The sequence below is a fragment of the Melanerpes formicivorus genome, unplaced genomic scaffold (genome assembly GCF_026170545.1).
Source record: "Melanerpes formicivorus ecotype bairdi unplaced genomic scaffold, bMelFor1.0.p_v2 SCAF_4, whole genome shotgun sequence".
Classification (NCBI taxonomy): Eukaryota; Metazoa; Chordata; class Aves; order Piciformes; family Picidae; genus Melanerpes; species Melanerpes formicivorus.
The window spans coordinates 6,759,787-6,784,356 of NW_027142356.1; the positions used below are offsets into that span (position 1 = coordinate 6,759,787).

The 24,570-nt window shown below is 43.9% G+C and overlaps 1 protein-coding gene across 5 annotated transcripts in view; it reads left to right on the plus strand.

Annotated features, from left to right (window-relative positions):
• Nucleotides 1-24,570, plus strand: part of BANK1 (B cell scaffold protein with ankyrin repeats 1) — a 177,887-nt gene that overhangs the window by 25,292 nt on the left and 128,025 nt on the right. The window contains exon 1 of one of the 5 annotated variants that reach the window (XM_068136826.1): nucleotides 102-160. The exons of the other annotated variants lie outside the window; for them this stretch is intronic. Within the exon in view, the coding sequence (XP_067992927.1) occupies nucleotides 124-160 (37 nt within the window). The 5' untranslated portion in view covers nucleotides 102-123. Of the gene's footprint in view, nucleotides 1-101; nucleotides 161-24,570 lie in introns of those variants that run through there. 5 annotated transcript variants of the gene reach the window in all.

Genomic DNA, 24,570 nt, shown 5'->3' on the forward strand with positions numbered 1-24,570 from the left:
CGAATCGAGAGAATTCCAGTGAAAGTGAGACACATCGATGCTCACATTCCTAAGAGCAAAGCTACTGAGGAACAGCAACACAACCATCAGGCAGATCTAGCTGCCAGAGTTTCTCAAGTAGACATGGACTCTAATCTTGATCTCGACTGGAAACACCGAGGTGAGATATTCTTAGCTCGGTGGGCTCACGATTCGTCAGGACATCAAGGCAGAGATGCAACATACCAATGGGCTCGTGACAGATCCATAGACATTTCCATGGATGCTATCACACAAGTCATCCATGACTGTGTGGGGGAAGGGAGGAGGTAACATTCCTGTATCTCACTGGCCATAGGAAATTAATACATTTTCCATACCATAATTTAACTCTATACATAACCCACATATAAATTGTCCGCACCAAATATTTACCCAGGTAATCCAAAATCAAACCCAAACAATACCTGTAAACCAGAGCCTCAAAAATTGAAAAGAACAATCGCTCCACAAACCACAACACCTTCATGTTTGCTAATTCAGCTAGAAAACACTAAATCAATCAAATAATAAATTGAACTAATTATCGAGCCCCACGTTGGGCGCCATTGAAAAAAAAATGTGGTGGGTGGAAGGGTAAGGCCAAGAAGCCTCCTCCCTTCCCCCTTGTAAAGTAAAAGGGAAAAAAAAATTGAAGGGAAAAGAAAAAAAACTCGCAAGCTGAATTAGCAAAGCAGTGGAGCTATATTTACAAAGCAATGTAGGATTTGCAGGGGGAATATTTACAAATTTACAATATCTACAATATATACAAAGATATACAACAGAGCAACACAGAAATGAGAGTGGCCCCCCCTCGGCAGAGGGGTCCCCCACCTCCGCTCTCCCCTCTCTTCCCCCCCTTTCCCCAGAATGGGATAGAAAGAGAAAGAAAAGAAAGGAAAAAAGTTATAAGCAGTTCGTGTTAATTGGAAAGGAGTTAATACCGGCTGTTATCTGGTCTTCAAGGCCGAGGCCTTGGCAGAAAGCCCAGCACAGGCAGAGCTGCTGCACGAAGAAAAGGCGGAAGCAAGACTGACAGAAAAGTCGTGCAAATGTCCACTTCACTCCCAGTTCAGAAGGTGCTTCCTCCCACTTTACCAATGAAATAGTTTAGACTATTCCTTCCGTTTACCAACTTCCGTCCACCATATTCCCTTTCTTAAGGGGGCAACGTCAACCGGCCACAACCCAGCTTCATGGATAGGATAATTTCCTGTGCGACACACAAAGATGTAAGCACAGAAGTTCTCTCCACTTTTACCAATCCAACAAATACATCTGTACTAGAAGGACAGAAGCTATCCAGTTGGTATGTGTTTGCACATCCATGGAAACTACAAAGAAGAATTAATATAAAAATTAGCACTTCTGGAATGTAAGGAAAACTCTCCTGAGGGTGAGACAGTGAAATCACAGAATGTTAGGGGCCAGAAAGGAACTCAAATGATCATCCAGTCCAAACCCCGCTGCCAGAGCAGGATCACCTATACCAGATCACACAGGAACACATCCAGGCAGGTTTTGAATATAGAATAGAATAAACCAGGTTGGAAAAGACCTCAGAGATCATCAAGTCCCACCTATCACCCAACACCATCTAATCAACTACACCATGGCACCAAGTGCCTCATCCAGTCTCCTCTTAAACCCCTCCAGTGATGGTGACTCCACCGCCTCCCTGGGCAGCACATTCCAATGGCCAATCTCTGGGAAGAATTTCTTCCTAACCTCCAGCCTAAATCTCCCCTGGTGCAGCTTGAGACTGTGCCCTCTTGTTCTGTCACAGGTTGCCTGGGAGAAGAGACCAACCCCCACCTGGCTACAACCTCCCTTCAGGTAGTTGTAGACAGCAATAAGGTCTCCCCTGAGCCTTCTTTTCTCCAGGCTAAGCAATCCCAGCTCCCTCAGCCTCTCCTCATAAGGCTGTGCTCCAGACCCCTCACCAGCTTTGTTACCCTTCTCTGGACACAGTCTAACATATCAACATTTTTCTTAAACTGAGAAGCCCAGAACTGGACACAGGACTCAAGGTGTGGCCTAACCATTGCTGAGTACAAGGGCAGAATGACCTCCCTGCTCCTGCTGGCCACACTATTCCTAATGCAGGCCAGGATGCCATTGGCCTTCTTGGCCACTTGGCCACACTGCTGGCTCATGTTCAGCCTATTACCAACCAGCACCCCCAGGTGCCTCTCTGACCCCAGCCTGTAGCTCTGCTTGGGGTTGTTGTGGCCAATGTGCAGAACCCGGCACTTAGATGTCTTAAATCTCATGCCGCTGGACTCTGCCCATCTGTCCAGCCTGTCAAGGTCCTTCTGCAGAGCTCTCCTACCCTCTGACAGATCAACAGTATCTCCAGAGAGGGAGACTCCACAACCCCCTGGGCAGCCTGTTCCAATATTCTGTCACCCTCACAGGAAAAAAAAATTCCTCATGTTTCCATGAAATTTCCTATGCCTCAACTCCCACTCACCCTTTGCATCTTTATAAACATGAAGGAGAGCACCCTCAGTCTCCTCCTCTCCAAGCTAAAGATCCCCACCTCCCTCAGGCTCTCCTTGTAAGACAGATGTTCCACTTCTTTAATTATTTTTGTTACTCTGCACTGGACTCTTTCATGCAGTTTCCAGAGGTACTTCTTGATCAGAACAGGACACAATGTTCCAGATGTGGCCTCACCAGGGCAGAGTAAAGAGGAAGGAGAACCTCTCTTGCCCTACTAACTACAGCCCTTCATATACACCTCAGAATGGCAAAATCTGTGCACATGATTTAGTTTAACCCAGAGTTTAGCTTTGCCAGGGTGCACAAATTAAACCAGAAAATAACTTTGTTTTGGGCCACTTTGGTGATACAAGTTGTACACAGGTTTCAAGTAGATGGCTTTGAAAGCAGGTTTACTCCTGCTTCTTTGTAGTCTCTAGGCTTCCTACCTCCTCTCAGCTCTTGATATTTTGTCAGGATTTTGTCTGCTAAACAGGGCATTGTGTTTCTGTCTTTGTTACCTGCAAGGTGCCATTTTAGTGGCTTGGGAGCTTGTGAGAGAGAAAGACATCCTGCAGTTCAGGATTTTTGCTCAGAAATGAACCTGACTGTGGATGCATGTGAACAGCCAAGAGTACTCTTTTGAACACAAGGGTAGGGAGACCCCAGCTGAGAGAGTGACCTGCTGCCTTGTGCTTGAGCAGATAATCTTAAATATACTAAAAAGCTTTCAAACCTGCTGCCAGTGTGTCTGCACATAGTCTAGCTATATCACATGAGTGCTTTTGAAACTCCTCCTTCCCAGCCAACTCCTATTCTGGCTTTTCTTGCTCTTCAGTATTCATTAACCTTTTTCTCAGTGTATCTTCTTCTGAATGCCTGTTTTGGGGCTAATTAGAGTTGTGTGGTTCAGCTTCAGGAGGTAATGTTTGCAATTTCTGACTGTGTCTGTTATGTAGCTTCAGTTTGAAGTTCCTTGGCAGGTTTTTAGGAGAATGAAAACAGTGGATCTATACTATGTGTGAGTGTGGATATATAGGAAGGAACTGCGCCCAGAGACAGTCAGGTGACTCATGCACAGGAAATGGCACTTTTCTGCAAAGATAAACAGTTTATCATAGAAAGGGCTGGGTTGAAAGGGACCTCTGAAGGTCATCTAGTCCAACCCCCTCTGCAGTAAGCAAGGGCATCCTCAAGTGTATCAGGCTACCCAGAGCCCTGTCAAGCCTCACTTGGAGTATCTCCAGGGATGAGACCTCAACCACTGCCCTGGGCAATCTGTTCCAGTGTTCCTCCACCCTCATAGTAAAGAACTTGTTCCTATTATCCAGTCCAAATCTTTTCTTCTCTAGTTTGAAGCCATTGCCCCTCATCCTGTCACTGCAGGGTTTTATGAACAGCCTCTCTCCATCCTTCTTGTAGGCCCAGAAGACAGATGATAGTTCTTAAATTTGTGCATTCACAAAAATATTTATTGCAGCTGTCCTGGGGATTTACTTGCATTGTAATGTCAAGTGACTAATGGGTGCTCAAATGATCTTTTCTTTGGCAATGGTCGATATCAGTAAATTCAGTGATGAGTACAAAGCTGACTCTGGGGGCGTTCCCGGAGCAGCCGCGGGAAATTTACACCCCGGCAACGCCGGCACAGGCTCTCAGACTGCGAGCTGCAGGCAGCAGCCTTCTCGCTAGTTGCAACCCAGTGAGTGGGGTGCGAGAGGGAGGGACGTGGTCAGACAGCTGGGAGCACCAGCTCGTTGGTGCAGGCAGGCTAACAGGCAGAGGGAGTGCAAACAGTGACTGAGTGTGCCCCAGGGGCTCCTTTAGACTTAGCTCAGTTGGAACCCAGCGAGTGGGTTCTGAGGTATCCCAGGGGTTCCATTTGAATTAACTCAGTAACTGGCACAAGCAGGGTGTGTGGGCAGGACACGAGGTGCTTCAGTCTTACTGAAGGCAGAATGGTGGCTAACTCGGGGGAGGAAGACTCTGCTCTCTGCACCTACCAAAATGGTGATTGGCATCTAAGCCACAGGCTGTGAGGAATGTCACAGCTTTTTACAGGCAACAGGGGGCAACACTAACTATGGGTGTGTGAGGATTTTGACCTGCTTAGCTGGTTGGCACAGCTCAGGGATGAAGGGATGGAGCTCAGGGAAGAGGTGAGTAGGTTAAGAAGCATAAGGAAGAGTGAGAAGGAAATTGATAGCTTTCACAAACTGATCTTTGCAAATACATAAGTCAACTCTTAGTGGTGCAGAGGATTTGATATCCATCAGGTAGCCCCCCAGACTTCCTGCAGTATCTCATAGGTGCAGGGTGAATGGGAACAGGTAGCTACCTGACGAAACAAACAATACAAATGGAGCAAACATGCTCCTTTAAGAAGCACACCACCCACAGTGCCCCTGCAGAACAGGTATGAGGCACTGAAGGAGGAACTGGTTGCGAGCAAGAACGGGGACTCAGGAAGGCCAAAAGTGCTACAAAGGCCAGAGGTACCATCAAGGCCAGCCCACCTCAGGCCAGCCATAAAAACTGACCCTGAGAAGAAAAATCGAAAGGTCACTGTTGTAGGTGACTCCCTGCTGAGGGGAGCGGAGGGCCCAATATACAGACCGGACCCACTTCATAGAGAGCTCTGCTGTCTCTCTGGTGCCCGGGATAAAGGATGTAGTAGGTAAACTTCCCACCCTTGTGAGTCCTTCAGACTACTACCCACTGCTGGTTTTTCAGGTAGGTAGTGATGATGCAGCAGTGAGAGATTCACAATCAATTAAAAGAGACTTCAGGACCTTGGGACAACTGCTAAAGGGATCAGGAGCTCTAGTTGTGTTCTCCTCCATCCCTCTGACATCAGTGATGGATGAGGAAATATTTAGGAAGAGCCAACAGGTCAGCTCATGGCTCTGGGACTGGTGTCATCAACAGGGCTTTGGATTTTATGATCACAGCTCAGTTTACAAGGCACCAGAGCTGCAGGCAACCAATGGAAAGCACCTGTCCCAGAGGGGCAAAAGGGTTCTAGGGCAGAAGTTGGCAGGGCTCATTGATAGGGCTTTAAACTAGATTTGAAGGGGCAAGGGGCTGTTAATTTCATGTTTGCCTGTGACAAACACTGGGGCAGCTCACCAGAGGCAGAGGTGGATTCTAGCAAGGGCTCTCTACTTGTTGCCCTGAGGCAAGACAAGGAGGAAGCACTGGGGCACCCCAAGGGAATCAAGGGGAATTCACCTAAGAGGGTGGCACAGCCAGCCCAGCTGAAGTGCCTTTATGCAAATGCACACAGCTTGGGCAACTGACTGGATGAATTAAGGGCCACTGTGCTGCTGGAATGCTATAACATAGTGGCTATTACTGAGATGTGGTGGGCTAAGTCCCACAACTGGACTGTGGGGATAGATGGGTACAAGCTCTTCAGGAAGGACCGGCAGGGAAGGAGGGGAGGAGGTTTTGCTCTCTATATCAGTGACCAGCTGGAATCAGTGGAGCTCCACCTGGGCAAGGATGATGAGCTGGTTGAGACCATATGGGTGAAGATTAAAGGGAAGACAGGGGAAGGTGATGTTACTGTAGGGGTCTGCTACAGGCCACCTGACCAGAAGAACTAAGCAGATGAGGCACTCCACAGTCAAATAGAAGTGGCTTCACATTCACAGGCCCTGGTCCTTGGGTGGGATTTCAACGACCCTGACATCTGCTGGAGGGAGGACACTGCTAGGTACCAGCATTCAAGAATGTTCCTGGAATGCATAGATGAGAACTTCCTCCTCCAAATGGTAGAGGAACCAACAGGAAAGGTGCTATGCTGGACCTTGTGCTCACCAATAGCAGAAGGGCTGGTCACCAATGTGAAGCTCAGGGATAACCTTGGCTGCAGTGACCACGAAGCAATAGAATTTAAGATCCTCGGGGCAACTAGGAGTGCATATCCCAAGCTTGCAACTCTGGATTTTAGGCATGCAGACTTTGATCACTTCAGGGATCTGCTGGCCAAAGCATTGTGGGACAAAGCCCTTGAGGGAAGAGGGGCCCATGACAGCTGGCCAGTATTCAAGGATCATCTTCTCCATGCCCAGGAGCAAAGTATACCCACAAAGAGGAAAGCAGGAAAGAATGCTAGGAGACCTGCCTGGATGAGCAAGGAGCTCCTGGACACACTGGCACACAAAAAGAAACTCTACAAGGAGTGGAAGAAAGGACAGCTGGAATGGGGGGCATATAAGGAAGCTGCCTGAACAGCAAGAGACCTGGTTAGAAAAGGTAAAGCTCAGTTAGAATTAAATCTAGCCAGGGAGATCAAGGGGAACAGTAAAAATTTCTATAGGTATATTAATGGTAAAAAGAAGACTAGGGAAGGTGTGGGCCCCCTCAGAAAGGAAACAGGTGAGCTGGTGACGAGTGACACGGAGAAGGCTGAGGTTCTCAATGACTTCTTTACCTCAGACTTCACTGGCAAGGGCTCCAGCCACACTTCCAGAACAGTGGAAGATAATGGCAGGGACTGGAAGAAGGAACTGCCCATTGTGAGTGAAGATCAGGTTCGTGAGCATCTGAAGAACTTGAAAGTGTTCAAGTCCATGGGACCCGATGGGATACACCCACAGGTGCTGAGGGAACTGGCAGATGAGGCTGCTAGGCTGCTCTCCATCATATTCCAAAAGTCCTGGCAGTCTGGGGAAGTCCCCACTGACTGGAAAAGGGGAAACATAACTCCCATTTTCAAGAAGGGAAAGAGGGATGACCCAGGGAACTATAGGCCAGTCAGTCTCACCTCTGTGCCTAGTAAGATCATGGAGCAGATCCTCCTGGAGGCACTGCTGAGGCAGAATAATGAAGAGGTGACTGGGCACAATCAGCATGGTTTCACCAAGGGCAAATCCTGCCTGACAAACCTGGTGGCCTCCTATGACAAGGTCACAACATTAATAGATGAAGGCCAAGCAACTGACATCTTTTACCGGGATGTGAGCAATGCCTTCGACACTGTCCCGCACCACATCCTGGTCTCCAAGCTGGTGCAGTATGGGTTCCATGGATGGACCATTCTGTGGATAAAGAACTGGCTTGAGGGCCACACCCAAAGGGTGGCTGTCAATAGGTCCATGTCCAAGTGGAGTCCCTCAGGGATCAGTCCTGGGACCAGTCTTGTTCAACATCTTTGTTGGTGACATGGACAGTGGCATTGAGTGCACCCTCAGCAAGTTTGCTGATGACACCAAGCTGTGTGGTGCAGCAGACACGCTGGAGGGAAGGGATGGCATCCAGAGGGACCTTGACAGGCTGGAGAGGTGGGCACAAGCCAAGCCCATGAGGTTCAACAAGAACAAGCGCAAGGACCTGCGTCTGGGTTGTGGCAATCCCAAGCACTGATATAGGCTGGGCAGTGACCGGCTTGAGAGCAGCCCTGAAGAAAAGGACCTGGGGGTGCTGGTGGATGAGAAGCTCAACATGAGCTCTCAATGTGCACTTGCAGGCCAGAAAGCAAATCACATTCTGGGCTGCATCAAGAAAAGCATAGCCAGCAGGTTGAGGGAGGGGATTCTCCCCCACTACTCTGCTCTGGTAAGACTCCCACCTGTCCAGTTCTGGAGACTCTGAAAGGACCTGGAGGTGTTGGTGCATGTCCAGAGAAGGGCCACGAGGATGATTAGAGAACTGGAGCACCTCTCCTATGAGGACACAGTGAGGGAGTTGGGGCTGTTTAGTCTGGAGAAGAGAAGGCTCCAAGGAAACCTAATTATGGCTTTCCAGTATCTTAAGGGAGCCTACAAGAAAGCTGGTGAGGGATTTTTTAGGGTGTCAGGTAGTGATAGGACTAGGGGGAATGGAGCAAAACTAGAAGTGAGTAAATTCAGATTGGATGTTAGGAAGAAGTTCTTCCCCATGAGAGTGGTGAGACACTTGACCAGGTTGCCCAGGGAGGTGGTAGAAGCCTCATCCCTGGAGGTTTTTAAGGCCAGGCTGAATGTGGCCCTGGGCAACCTGATGTAGTGTGAGGTGTCCTTGCCTGGCAGGGGTGTTGGAACTAGATGGTACTTGAGGTCCCTTCCTACCCTAACAATTCTATGAATTCATCAGTAGTTACTGAAGGCCTCAATCTTAGTGTGATAGATCGCTAATGAGTATCCTAACACTATGGTGCCAAAATACCCTACACATAGCAGTCTCCTTCCTAATGAAGTCAGGGATGAATAGACTGGAATTGTAGCTGGAGTTAGACAAGTTCAACTGACTGAACTAGATCTACAACTGGTTGTGCTGCCTGGAGATTCAGGGTGTAAGCCCTCCTCCATAACCTTTTATGGTAGCTATCTCCAGTTTAATTTCTAGTACAGAAGCATTGATTTTATTGGAATTGCACCAGGACTTTGGCTATAAAATATGGAATGCTGAAATACTACTTCACATTTTGAATCCACTGTTTGCTTGTTCTGCTGGAAAATCCTCTTTATGTTGGTATAAGTAAACAATAAATATGAGCAAGCAATGGCAATGGGTTTTCTTAGGCTGTCAGCAAGACTTGTGTTGATGAGCTCAACCCCTTAAATGGGAACTTCACCATTGTCTTCAGTGGGCAGGTGTTTCACCTGGGTTTTGACACTGACTTGGAGTGTAAGAAACAAAGCTGAAGTGCTAACAAGAAAGAATCACCAGAATTTTAGGGTTTGTGAATACTGAATGCAGTGTTGGGGGGTGTGTGCATGCAAACTAAAGTTTTGATTGTAAAGATTTCTCACATGGACACATGAGATGGAGTAAATAGAAAGTAGTTGGTTCTGGCCTCTTTCACTGCCAGGGGAGGTTGCAGCAGATGAGAACACAGTTGTGCCTCACTTTTCTCCTTCTCCAATGTGTTTGCATTCAGGCAGCACATACCTTTGCTAGTGCTTCAAGTCAGGGAGGTCATCTGCTTGTTGAGCAGCATCTCAAATGTAAGTTAAATTTATTGTTAAAACAATCTGTCTGAATTTATTTTAAGCAGAAGAGCAGTTGGGGTGTTTTGTTAGCTGAAGTGTCCTGTGGTATAGTCCTTGTTTCCATTTTGCCCTGCCAGTAAGTCTTTGAACTGTTCTGCAGGGACTGCTGCTAAGATCACCAGATTAATGGCTTTGCCTCAGATGTTGTGTTTCTCCACCTCCACACAAAATGGTTGCTGGGATGCTGGTGCAGCAATGGGGATTTGTTAACAGGAATGACTGTCAACAAAGAAATGATTGATATGGCTGACTGACTTCATCTGGTATGTAATTCTCACTATTTCAAACAAGAAGAGAAACTGAAGTGGCAGTCTGGAGGTGGCAACCATAGCTAGGATGTTGAGACTGCCATCCCCTGCTGCTTAAACTGTTTGAATTCTTTGTTCTTTCATCTCTTAGTTCTGCAAAATCCAAAGAAGACTTTATGCATTATATAATAAGGTTCCTAGGAGCTTATGGTTTGTTCTGTCTAACCAGTCATAGTGACCTGTACCCTTGGATTCTGAGCTCTGCATCCTGTATATAACTTTTTTACTCTTATTTTTGACAGTAATTGGATGAAAAATGCTGGATCTTAGGCACAATTCTTCAGTATGAAGGTGGTCAGACGCTCTAGTAGGTTGCCCAGATAGGCTGTGGATGCCTCCTCCCTGGGAGTGTTCAGGGCTGTATTGGATGAGGCTTTGAGCAGCTGAGTCTAGTTGAGAGGCATCCTTGCCCATGCCAGGAGGTTGAAGTAGATGATCTCTAAGGTCCTTTACGACCTGACCCATTCTGTGATTTTAAAATTAATCTGCTGACATCTTAAAGTGAATGTTTTTAACCAGCATTTGGGATAAGGTCCTAAAAAGTTTTATTAATACCTGTACACTGCACTGGTTAGGCCGCACCTCGAGTCCGGTGTCCAGTTCTGGGCCCCTCAGTTTAGGAAGGAGGTTGACTTGCTGGAACCTGTCCAGAGAAGGACAACGAAGTTGGTAAGGGGTTTGGAACACAAGCCCTATGAGGAGAGGCTGAGGGAGCTGGGATTGCTTAGCCTGGAGAAGAGGAGACTCAGGGGTGACCTTCTTGCTCTCTACAACTACCTGAAGGGAGGTTGTAGACAGGTGGATGTTGGTCTCTTCTCCCAGGCAACCTGTGACAGAACAAGAGGACACAGTCTCAAGCTGTGCCAGGGGAAGTTTAGGTTGGACGTTAGGAAGAAGTTCTATACAGAGAGATTGATTGCCCCTTGGAATGGGCTGCCCAGGGAGGTGGTAGAGTCACCATCACTGGAGGTGTTCAGGAGGAGACTTGATGGGGTGCTTGGTGCCATGGTTTAGTTGTTTAGGTGGGTTGGATTGGTTGATGGGTTGGACGCGATGGTCTTGAAGGTCTCTTCCAGCCTGGTTTATTCTATGTATAAATGAAAATGACTAGAACATGAGCATTACTGCAACAGCTTGGACTAGTAAATGTACTGTGATTTTACTGTTGTTTATTTAGGTTATGGCTTTTTATTTTTAAAACAAATTAAGGATTTTTAGCATCACTAGTCTGCTCTTTCAAGGTGGGAAGTGGATGCCATCCAAATTTATGTCTTGCTTATGTCACAACAGTCATCAGTCTGTATTTAGGTGCAGTTCTGAGGTAATTTCTAAAGCTTACAAATAATAAGTTTAAGATTTCCAGCAGTTATTTTTTCAGCTAGAATTGTAAAATGGTTGTGTGAGTGTCTGGCCTTACATGCCCTTCATATAATGCATTATTGAATTGTGGGGTTTTGCACTGTGGCTACCAAAGACCATTCCTGAAAGCTGTCATTGGAAGGCATCTCGAGCAGACCTCTGGAAACGCATTTTTTTGGTGTATTTTTGGGCACACAAGCATTGTTAGAACAAAATTGCTATTTGTAATTTCATCATGGTGTATTTCTGTTAAGGTATTGTCAGCTTAGAATTAGGATAAAATAAGGAACTTGTTGTTTTCCAGATGAAAAAAAAAAATGGTGTAACACCTATTCTGGAAAAAAATTAAGGATAGCACCTATTTAAATTCATACTGAAGAAAAGGGAGTCAAATCAATATTAGGATAGTTTGGGTTTGTTTTTCTTTTAATAGGATCAGATTTTCTTCTTGGTAGGGTTTCTCACTACTTACAGGCCTATGAGGATAGAACTTAGTCCAGAAAATGTTATTACAGTTATAAAGTTAGGTGTTGAACAGTCAAAAATTACAGGTGCAATGTAGCCTGTAACTACTGGGTCTGCAACAGCTGAAGCCTGCAGCTGCTAAAGCCATGCAACAGCAAGTCAGCTGTGCACTTAGTTATATAAGTACATTCTTCCTGTCCCTCAGCCCTGCCAAGAATCTCCCCTGATTTAGTGCACAGGATAATTAGTGCTTAGTTAATTAGAAGTTATTTGATACTTTGTTTTGTGCTTGAGTTTGAGGTTGCATTATCTACGTATTCAATGCCAATCAAATCCTAATGTCCTTTCCTGTAGAACTCCTTTTTGCCTTGAGTGCTGTCCAAATGGTGTTTTATCATCATTTTACAGTATTTAGGGTGAAGTGTTTGTTCCACTTCTGATACCACTTTAATTAATGCTTTGCCTTCCATGACACTTACCAGTATACAGTAATTTTTACATTCATATTCATAGAATCATAGAATTGTTAGGGTTGGAAGGAACCTCAAGGATCCTCTAGTTCCAACACCCCTGCCATAGGCAGGGACACCTCACACTATGGCAGGTTGCTCAGAGCCACATCCAGCCTGGCCTTAAAAACCTCCAGGGATATGGCTTCTACCACCTCCCTGGGCAACCTGTTCCAGTGTCTCACCACCCTCATGGGGAAGAACTTCTTCCTAACATCCAATCTGAATTTACTCACTTCTAGTTTTGCTCCATTTCCCCTAGTCCTATCATTACCTGACACCCCAAAAAGTCCCTCACTATTTTTCTTGTAAGCTCCCTAAAGATACTGGAAGGCCAAAATAATGTTTGCCTTCGCTTCTCCAGGGCGAACAGCCCCAACTCTCTCAGTCTGTCTTCACAGGAGAGGTGCTTCAGCCCTTGTGGCCCTTCTCTGGATGTGATTCAGCATGTCCAGATTCTTCCTGTAATAGGGGCTCTAGAACTGAACACAGTACTCCAGATGGGGTCTCACCAGAGTCGAGTAGAGGGGTTCAAACTCCCTTTAATTTCGTGCATTTGTCATGCTCAGATGACTGCAAGTCAGCTATAAGATCCTTCACAGAAAGCACTAATGTACACTTTGAAAAGCATGTTTGAAAAAACTTCTGTTTTTTTTTTCCCTCTCAAAACTTCAGAATGGGAATCTGAAATTGCCTAAATTCTCTTTTACCTCTTATGTTAATGTTATGTCAGGTGTGGAAAAAACAGGGGACAATGTGATCCTGCACAGTGCAAGAGTGGCATAGGCAGGTATTGCATAATATCACAGAAAGTCTCCTGGTAATTAAGCCATCAAAAGCATTTCAACAAGTCTGAACCAACAGAGTTTTTTGGCATTTGATCAGAAATGTGGCCATTGATTTTTTTTTTGATCCCCTACTCTAGCAGCACTGCCCAGGTGTTTTCTATTCCAAGCTTGCATCCATTTTTGATTTATCACTTTCCTGCACATGATTCTCTTCTCTTTCCTTTCATTCAACTTCTCTCCCATTGTATGGAATGGAATGGAATGGAATGGAATGGAATAGGACCAGGTTGGAAGAGACCTTCAAGATCATCATGTCCAACCTGTCATCCAACACCATCCAATCAACTAAACCATGGCACCAAGCACATCATCAAGTCTCTTCCTAAACACCTCCAGCCTCTCCTCATAGGGCTTGTGCTCCAAACTCCTGCCCAGCTTTGTTGCCCTTCTCTGGACACGTTCCAGCAAGTCAACATCTTTCCTAAACTGAGGGGCCCAGAACTTGACAGAGTATTCAATGTGTGGCCTAACCAGTGCAGTGTACAGGGGCAGAATGACCTCCCTGCTCCTGCTGGCCACACTGTTCCTGATCCAGGCCAGGATGCCATTTGCCTTCTTGGCCGCCTAGGCACACTGGAGGCTCATGTTCAGCCAGCTGTCAACCACTACCCCTAGGTCACTTCTAGGGAAACTTCTCTTCTTCAAGCCCACATTTCTTACCTGCAATACTCAATTGAAAATATCAGTCACAGGGATGCCTACTAAAAAGGAATATTTACAATTTCATCTAAAGATCTCTCTAGGCTTGTTCCTTCCACCAGTCCTTGGATTATAACTGTGCTTTATGTGCTTTGCTGTTGTTTTGTTTTGTTTTGTTTTTTAATCTGCAAAACTTAAAGCTTACAACAGCTTTATTTTGCATTTAAAATAACCTACAGAGTTAAATCTAAGACAAAGAAGTGGAAATTGGCATAATGATATCTCCTTATGTTTGATTTTAGGTTGTTTATCCATTTGTTTTCTTAACTCTGTTCTATTTTGCCAATTCTATTTAATTTGTGTGTGTGTGTCCCAGCTTGATTTCTGATGCTAAGATCTTCCTTAGAGCAATCTAAACATTCTATGAGATAGCAATGACCTCTGTCATCAGAGTTGATGATCAGTGAATGCTATTTCCAAGTAGATACCACTCAACAATTATCCTTTTTCCCTAGGTAAGCCACATAATGAAAATCCTGGAGACTCTTTGTCTTGCATCTATGAAGCAATTCTTGCAGACAACAAGCTGAATTCCTCCTTGCATGTACTCAAATAAAGCATATACTCCAGAAAGCTAAATTGGCTTTCATACATCATGTTGGACATGAAAGGCAGTAGATGAACCCACAGCATACAGTTGTTTAGAGGAGCTTGCCTTATTCTCAGGCATCCACCCACACATCTATAAACACATTCTTGTGAGAAGTGTGAAAAGAGGAGGACATTTCCTTTTTTTTCCTTCAGTTTCAGAGTAGAGAAAAAGGAAGGCCTGGAGAGCTTTCCTTTTCTGTTCCCAGCATGAGGAGTTTTGCTTATAGTGAAGAGAGAGCTGATTTGTGTCATTACATTTACAGCATCATTCACTGGCTGACAGAGGTTGGGAGTGGTTGGACTTTAGAGCCTGTTGACATTTGCCATTCTGGTTTATTTATGTTTGTGAAAGCCCGTAAAGGCTTTTCATAGGGAAAACAGACTGGAAAAATCTCCACTTGCTAAGAGTAAGAAGCTACATAACGTGTTTCCTATCCCCTGTTCTTATTTAACTTTATTTCTGGATTGCCACTGTTGTGAAGTCCTCAGCTTACCAGCACCAGCGTGCTGACAAATGGGAAAAGATGAGTAAGTTATTTTGGAATTCCCAGTGTAGCAGACCTATGCTGCTGGACTCTGAGGTTTCTCATCCTTTGGGTCTGTTTTGCAGATGAAGTGTAATGGCAGGAGGATGCTGCAAGTTCACTGGCTATTCCTTACTGACATAAACTCATTGTGTGTCTGTGATGTGTGGAGTTCAGAATTTTAGCTTCTCCAGTTAATTTCAAGATGTGAGCATCAACCTGTGTGCTTTGAAATACTCAGTCATTCTTACTTACCAATGCAGAAACAATCTTGGAGCATCTGGGTTGGATTCTTTTGAGATCAAACTAAAAGGGAAGGTGCACTCAGGGAACTGCACTTCAAACGTGTTTTACAGGTCTAGACCAGAACTAGTTGGAAATACGCCCCTTTGAAGTGTGTACACTGTGGGAGTATTTAGTGCCAACCCTTTCTCTCTCCTAAATTTTCTCCTATTAGCCCTTCCTCTTTTCTGATGGGGACTGTTTGTGAGTCCCTTGCCAGCTTGGGTGTAACGCAGTATTCTCAAGCAGAAAGTTGCTGTAAAGCTCTGCTCTCTTCTTCTTACAACCTATTGTCAAGGTTTTGAGGGATGTCTCTTTTGGCCTTGTGATGAATGTGCTATGGGTCTGTGCAATGACAAAGTTTGTTCTTACAAAGAAGGCTTTTTGTCATTACTGGCTCATCATGCAGTTGCTCAGTAAGCCAGCATCATAGTTTCTTTCATTCATGATTGTGATGTCTAAAAAGTGAGACAGTAAGAGAGGGAATGGTCAGGGAAAACAGAGAATCCAAGAAAAAGAAAGGACTGGGGAGATGTTCTTCCAAACTATTGCTGCTTTAAACCCTTACTCCATTTCTGTGAAACCTTTTCTGATGAGTAGCTTCACAAATTGCTCTAGTGTGGGTGCCCTTCATAGACTGTAGTCCTGCAGGAGCAGACTGCTCCAGTGTGGGTCCCCAACACGGTCCCAAGTGATGTCATCAAGCCTGACCTACCAGGGGCTTCTTTCTGTCCATGGCCCCACAGGTCCTGACAGAAGTCTCTTCCAGTGTGGAATCATGGCCTTCTTCAGGTGCAGTCACCTGCTCAGGTGTGGGGTCCTCCATGGGATGAAAGTGGGCATCTGCTCCATCATTAACCTCCAGAGGCTGCAGAGGCTCAGCTTGCTGTCTTGCCATAAGCTGCTGGCAAGTCTCTGCTCCAACACACCTCCCCTCCTCTTTCTCACATGGTGTCCACATAGTTGCTTCTTTCACACCCCATCTCTGCTGCAGGCTTTCTCACAGATTCTGGTTTTTTCCCTTTCTTAGATATATTATTGCAGAGACACCATCACTGTTGCTGCTCTACCCAGCCATAGCCACTGATGGAGCCAGGAAAGCTTCTAGCAGCTTCTCACAGGAGTCACCACCATAATTACTGGTAGAACAAAATGTTAATTAGTGATAGAACACAAAGGAACAGCCTCAAGCTGCAACTGGGTAGGTTTAGACTGGACATTAGGAAAAAAAATTTCAGGGAAAGAGTGGTCAGACATTGGAATGTGTTGCCCAGGGAGGTGGTTGAGTTGCCAAGCCTGGGTGTGTTTAAAAGTGGTTTGGATGTGGTGCTTGAGGATGTGGTTCAGAGGTGAATTTTGTAGAGTGGGATTCAGGGTTGGACTTGGTGATCCTGAGGGTCTTTTCCAACCAGGATGCTTCTGCGATTCTCTAGCCCTCTGCTACTAAAATCCTGTCACACAAACCCCACAGAGCTGGAAGGAGCAGTGAGTGAGTTACAGGACATAGAGTCAAAACAAAGCAAAGCAAATTATATCCAACGAAACAAAGATAAGCAGGAGCTAACAATAAGAAGTGATTGACTAAAGTGAATTGCACAAGGCCTTGCGGGAAAAGGTCAGAGAGTACATTGGAAAATGGAAAAACAATGTGATCAATGAGATCCTTTGGGGAAATATGAGCTACAAGCAGATGTGATAACAATTGATTTGCTAGTGAGTGATGGAAAAGATCCAGTTGCAGAATGCTAATCACCTTGATGTAAACATATGAGGACTAATTTCCTGGAGATGAAAAGTGAGCAAATCAGGTCTTCTGCTCTTTATAAGTGTTATGTGTTTACTTTATTTCCCATTTCTTTATAAGAAACATAGACTTATTTTTATTACTAGAAAGCTGTATTTCGAGGAACTCCCTTGTGATTCCGAAGGAAATGTTCTGCTCCTCTAAGAATCGTTATTTATAATTTGTAGTAAGGGTGGAGAAGTGAGGCAATCTTATTAGGATCTGGGTATACAGCCTTGTAACCACAGAGATAAACTGTAAATGCCTTATTGTGGAATTACATTCATTATTTCCCCTGCAAAACAGCCAACCTCAGCTTTAGATACTACCCTTTAGGTCACATTCAGCTTCAGAAAAAGCAGTTCCCATTCTGTGAAACAACTTTGTCTTTTTTTAACATTTACCATGACATGGCATCCTAATACTAATTAGCTGAATCTATTAGGGATGGGCAAGCAGAGCACAAAAAGAGGATTCTGAAGTCTAATAGCCATCCGCTTACTAAGTTCAGCAGCAGACATCTTGTGGTCCTGCTCAGAGGTCTCATCAAACTAACATGTCTGTCCATACTGTGCTACATGTGTCCTGTATCAAACAAAACTGGAGAAAGGCCAGAACTTTGTAGCAAAATAAATGGCATCCCTTCTGCAGATAAAGAATAGCTATCAGAGTTCCTCTGCTCTGCTATTCTTTCCTATAATGCTATCTGCAATCCTATTTTGGTAAAATGTGTCTATTCTGGGGTCTAGGCTTTAGATTAAAGGACAGTGTCTTAGAAGATAAAGACCTCAGATTACTCTCCTATTCATAAGTCTAACAAAAGGCAAATAATCAGGAGTTAGAAAGCAAGCATGGTTTTCATATGTGTCTAAAAATACCACTCTTGATTGTGTTCCTGAGAAAGCAGTGTACCTTGTAGCCTGCTTTAAGGATCAATAGATTTTCACTGTTTCAAACTAAAGGTGAAAGTAAACTGCAAAGCAGCCTGTCCCCTAGTGCATCAGTCTTGCTGACAACTCACTCCTTTCTTTTCCTTCTTTAATACCCAATATGCCTGGCATGAGTCTTTCTGCTGACAGCATCTGTGGCAGCATGGCATAGGGAGACGTGGTCTCTTTGATGAGCAAGTCTCATGGAATTTGGAGCTTTACAGATCAAGAGCAACATCAAATTTCATCCAGGCATTGATGAGAGACTTGGTTAGGCACTGGAGCTCCACTGTCATACTTGGACTTGGACATTTGGTAAATGAGCTGCTGAAGTCCAAGATAACTCAATTACCAGACTGAGTTTAAGGTTGCTGTAAGGTGGAGTATATTGTCTTGTGTCAGTAAACTTTTGGATACAATTAATGATATGGATCCTGTACTTGGAGCAGGGCAAAGGTTCTCAGTGTCTCTTCCCCAGCCTCTCCTAATACAGTTGTTAAAGCACTTTTCAGTTTGTCTACTCACAAGGAGTTCCTTAAGGTTGATAGCTGCAAAAATGTAAGCCTCTATTCATCCTGAAATCTGAGATTTGGGCCTGTCTACTAGGTGTGTTTCCCTGAGGTATGACTTGATTCTAAACTACTCCTCTCTAGCTGTTTTTTTTTTGTATGTATTTCATTCAAAAAGTAGCCACATGCCACTTCTGTGTCCAAGCACAGTGTGCAGCTTCTGCCATGCCAGGTACAAGAGGCTTACATTGTAATTTAGAGATAACAGCGCTACTAGACAGCTACAGCTAGCCCCTTTGGAACAGTAAGGAAGTTGCTATAGGCTCCATAGAGCTCTGTTGACTCCATCAGGATCCATGGGGCTCTATAGGCTCCAAAGGGCTCTATTGGCTCCATAGGGATCCGTAGGGCTCTGTAGGCTCTGTAGGGCTCTTCAAGCTCCCTAGGGCTCTATAGGGCTCCAGACGGCTCTGTAGGCTTCAGAGGGCTCTATAGGTTCCATAGGACTTCATAGACTCTATAGGCTCCATAGGGCTCCATATGACTCTATGGGCTTTATAGGGTCCATAGGCTTCATAGGACTCCATAGTGCTTTATAGGCTCCATAGGGCTCTATAAGGCCCTACAGGCTCCACAGAGTAATATAGACTCCGTAGGGCTCTATAGGCTCATTAGGGCTCCTTAGGGCTCTATCAGGCAAACAAGTTTTGGAGGTCTGCTCACAACCCTGGATGCCACTGCTCTCAGTGCTTTTGTCTTCAGTGGTAGTTTGAGTCAATAGCAGGAGGGTAACCTGCCTCTGTTGTTGTAAATCACATCTCAGATTTTGGGCAATTTTTAGTGCTGTGTAATCCTTCACTGAAATTCAGGTGAGATATGTGTGTGCTGACACCACAGAGAAATGGAGCAAAAATCCCAAAGTGTTCTTACTGTGATAAAACTCCAGTAACTCTGGATAGGATAGATGGACTCCTAAATGAGACATTAGGCTGCTGGTACACACACAGGGCCAGACTTCAGTTTGCTTTTCCCAGGAGAAGAGGCAGGATGAAGAATGCAGATTGTAGAAACTGGAAATAACAGGCTTGGGCTCCATCAGCTGTTCTGCCTGCCACCTAAATGACCTCAGGCAGGTGGTTATTATTTCCAGACTAATCAGTCTGCCTAATAGTTTAGCAACTCTTTGGGACAGTATTACTATGTGCCTAAAGCTGAACAGAGTGGTCACATTATTAGTGTGACTGCTGCAGCTGAAAATCATAGATTTGACTGCAGTAAAAATAATAATAATAATGTGAAGTAATATATAGTAAAAGACAAACTTGATCCCAAAAAGCCTCAGCCTAAATGCATCCTAACCAAAGCATTGATTGCTGAGCTTAAGTGAAGTATTTCTTCCAAGCCAAAGACCAGTTAGAGGAACAAGTTAGTTGTCATAGCCTTAGACTGCATCTGAATATATGGTTAAAATCATATGAAAGTAGATATACAAAGAAATGCTACAGTTTCATGCAAATTATTGCTTAAAGATTATTGATAAATTCATGGTAAATTGCTTTTTGCTGGGTTTACCTGAAGGCAGGATTTTTTGGGTTTGCTGTCAGATCCAATATGGCTACCCATAGAAGACTTTTATCATGTTTAGATGCTTTTATGATGATTCCATTAGGCTACAATTATATCAGAGTGGTAAATTGTTGTGACAATACAGGAACAGGTGGATATGCACCTTCATGATCAACTCTGTTTATGCCTACACACATGCAGTAATGCATAAAACAATAGGTGTGGGAGAGTTCCAGGAATTGCTCAGTTCGGGGAGAGAAAAGGACCTGAATGAAAATTGCAGCACCATCTTATGCTAAGATGACATAAACACCAGCTCCAAATATTCAAAAATGCAAAAACTGTTCCTCAGGGCGTTTAAAGGAACTGTCAGTTTGATGCTTATTTGCAAGAAAAATTGTTCACCATAGATAAAGTAATAGAAACATTCCTGGGATGCGGGCAAAATAGGCCAACTTGCAGAAGGCTGCTGGTTTTGACAGGGGAGCTCAACCATGCAGGACAAACTGGGACTGAGAATGCTTTTGAGAAAAGCAAAGTTAACTCTCAGTGTATTTGCAAAAGAGATGATTCAGCATAGAGAGAAACATTATTTAAAGCTTGTTCAATAATGAATATGTTTACTTTGGTCTGGAATTTATACATGATAGAAAACAAATGAAGGGAATTCAGAATTAAGTTGGATGTTTATAAGTTTGAGTATATATTTAATAATTTCATATGACTTAGAAACAGTTTCATTCCTAGGCCCTCTCTTATCATCAGTAAAAGAAAACCTTTTTTCAACAGAGCAGAAAAGGAGATTTGCTTTGAAAACACATCTTAGAAAGGGCTGATGGTAAAAATGAATAAATCCCATGTTCATGGTAAGGAGAACAGGGTTGCTGAATGAAGCCCAGTGTGGTGGAGGTTTGCTGCCTCCATTTTTCTCACAGCCTTTCTCAAGTCATTTATAGAGCAATTTATGCACTAAGAGGCTGCCTTTCCATCCAACTTTTTGCTGAGTTCATGCAGCATTTACAGATACCGTACTTCAAGAGGATTTACTTCCATAAGCATCTGTGATAAACTTAGGGTGGATTTCAGGGACAATATGATGTACATAAGTTTTATTTCCTGATTTTTCCATATAACAGAAGATTAATTTGAGTTGTGGCTTCTTTGGTTTGTTGGGTTTTGGTTTTTTTAGGGGGGTTTGGTTTGTTGATTTTTATGTGTGAGAGTTTATTTTGGGGGGGGATAGTTTTTGTTTCCTTGTTTGGGTTTTGGTTTGCTTTGTTTTTGTATGGTTCTACTTTCACCCATATTTCTGCAGAGCACTCTCATATGTATGACTTTTTAAAGCTTTTGAATTCCAAAGTCACTTATACACAAGCACCTTTTCAGTTAGACCTCACAGAATCCAGTGAGACCAACTGGACAGATGGGCAGAGTCCAACAGGATGGCATTCAACAAATCCACGTGCTGGGTGCTGCACTTTGGCCACAACAACCCCATGCAGAGCTACAGGCTGGGGTCGGAGTGGCTGGAGAGCTCCTGAACAGAAAGGGACCTGGGGGTGCTGATTGACAGCCACCTAAACATGAGCCAGCAGTGTGCCCAATGGCATCCTGGCCTGCATCAAGAATAGTGTGGCTAGCAGGAGCAGGGAAATCATTGTGCTCCTGTAGTCTGCACTGGTTAGGCCACACCTTGAATACTGTGTCCAGTTCTGGGCCCCTCAGTTTAAGAAGGACATCGAGACACTTGAATGTGTCCAGAGAAGGGCAGCGAGGCTGGGGAGAGGCCTTGAGCACAGCCCTGTGAGGAGAGGCTGAGGGAGCTGGGGTTGTTTAGCCTGGAGAAGGGGAGGCTCAGGGGAGACCTTATTGCTGTCTACAACTACCGGAAGGGAGGTTGTAGCCAGGAGGGGGTTGGTCTCTTCTCTCAAGCAATCAGCACCAGAACAAGAGGACACAGTCTCAAGCTGCACCAGGGGAACTTTAGGCTCAAGGCGAGGAGAAAGCTCTTCACTGAGATGAGTTGTTTGCCCTGGGAATGTGCTGCCCAGGGATGTGGTGGAGTCACCATCCCTGGAGGTGTTCAAGAGGGGATTGGACATGGCACTTGGTGCCATGGTTTAGTCATGAGGTCTGTGATGACAGGTTGGACTTGATGATCTTTGAGGTCTTTTCCAACCTTGGTGATTCTGTGATTCTCCTTTACCTTACATTGTGTTGGGGACTGGTCCTACCATATTACATGGGATGACTCCTGCACTTAAATGATCTGCTGAGTATAGCCTCTTCCCTTAATCCTCTTTATTTTAATCTTTGGCACTGGAACACTCAGTGTTGTCTTTCCTGTGGCAAATTGACCACGTTCTTGATTACTTTTCCCTTCTTGTCAGCTACCTATCCTGATATTTCTCATCCTCATATACATTGTCTCATCTAGGGATAAATGAGGCCCTTTTTTGTGATGCAATTTCAGCTCTTCAGCTAGCGTTGCTTTATCAAGAATTGAGGAAGAACTCAAATTTGTTAACGTAGCAGGTATTGTCGTTTTGTAAAACCAATTAAATTTTGGCTGTGAGATTCATTCCATGGGTAGCCTTAGAAAACACATCAATCTTTCATAAGTTTGTATTTTCTGCTATTTTTACTACCCCAAATCTGTCACATACGTTGTTGACTCAAAACATGTAGCAAGTACCAAGTAATCAAAGACAGAGACAATTTATGATCCTCCTGTAGACTGCAATAGGGATAGCTAAAGAATATTTGGAAAAGGGAGACTGTGGGGACAGGGAGGGGGGGTGGATGTGGCCTGAATGCTGTTCGGAAGCCATAGTGAGGAATTAATTGTTGAATCCACAAGAAACTAGAGGAGCCTCATTAAAATTTCTCCGTGTATGTGAAGGAATGCAGTTTCAAAGTAATTTCATTAATTCAGTTTGAAATGTTAAATTGAAAGTAATAATGCATTCCAAAAGGCTTTGTGTAAAATATACTAAATTGATGTTTTGAAGTGAAATGAATTAAAAGAGAACACTGAAGTGGGATTAACAACATCAGCACTGTGCCCAGTTAATGAATAACTGTTATAGTAAATGTGTGTAACTTTATTATTTAAATATGAACTTAAGTTTAAGATCAGTCATTTTAACGTGCCCATCAGCAGCAGTTATTTGTCAAAAGTAAGCCAACAAAAATAACCTGATGGGAAATGGAGCATTACCCTCTGTAACAGACATTAATTCCCAATAGGACTGCCCTGAATACTCAAGGGAAGATTGTCATAGATTTTCCTTTCTTTTTAGCTTCTGGCTCCTAGTGCTGTCTAAGCATCATTAGATACAGTTAATAATTTCTTACACTTCGATCCTACAAGAAAGGGTCTGGTTTTGCTCACCCATTAGTTTAATGGTTACTACTGCGTTTGAAGAACCTCATGGATAGGTCACCATTATATAAAATGTTAACACATTCACCAAGCAACAAATAACCTTTAATAAATCCTCTCTCTCTTAGATATTCCAGCATTATAATGATGTTCCCTTTATGTTTCTTTTATGCTGATCTTCACCTACAGTTTTAAAATCTTGTTAAATGCTCATTTTTCTGAAAGCCTTGGCAATTAGGTGAGCTCCCTAGCCATTGCTTTCAGGTTAAAAGCAAAGACTACAAAGAGGATTCGCAGTGAAGGTGTCTAAAATGTAAGTGTTCAAAAGGCCTGTACATCAGGCAACACCTTCTACCCAGCATTTACGTTGCTCCTTTTGAGCAACTAGAATCACATTGCCGTAGTATGAAAACTGTGTATGAGCTACATTGTTTTAGTTAATGCCACCAAGGCAAGGCTTCCCTAATCTCTGCTATATTGGTTGTTCAGCATTCACAAATAACACTTCTTGCTTTGCTTTCCACATTCTAGGAAAGATGCTGTGCAGCTGCTGGTAGGTATCTGTGTGCTGGCTTTGGAGTGGTTCAGGAGTTTGGTTATTAAATATACAGCAGTGACAATATAGGACTCTACTATTCCTGGGCTGCTGTTCATGGCTTCCATTGATTGTCAGGTAGACCTGAAAGAGGTCTCGCATGATGGATTTTTAGCTAACCACTTTCAAGTCAGCAGGGGAATCCCTCATTCTCTTAAATATCCAAGTATTTGGTGTGAGAACCACATTTCTTAGTTATTTGTCTAAAATCTAGGGCTGTACTGACTGGTTGAAGTCTTGTAATTGTAGAAAACAATTAAAATACAATTAATGTGAGAGGAAAAATCCTAGTTTAAACCAGCTTGTTAGCACTAGAATTGACCTTCTCAGCAGATGAATTATTGTGAACATTAAAAGGTGAAAGTAACTACTGTCATCTTTGATAAGTATAGACTGTAGAAGTGAAGCTGTCATGAACTTCACATAGCTGAGAATGCACCCACAAGATCCTTAAGGAATGATCACTGACAGAAAGCTGACAGCTGAGAAACCAGTACCTACCAGATTTGTTATCTGATCCTTCATTTTGTCAGTCTGATAATGAAATGTTTTTTGTCTTTGCAAGACTCCTTTGCCTAGAGTGGCAGAAAAAAAATAAATCAGAAGCAACATACACTTCATATGAGTTGAATTCTGAAGCAAATTCTGTGTACTTAAATATAAGCCCCAGGGGAAGTTGAGGTTGGATCTTATGAAAAATCTCTTGACTAAAAGGATTGTAAAGAACTGGAACAGG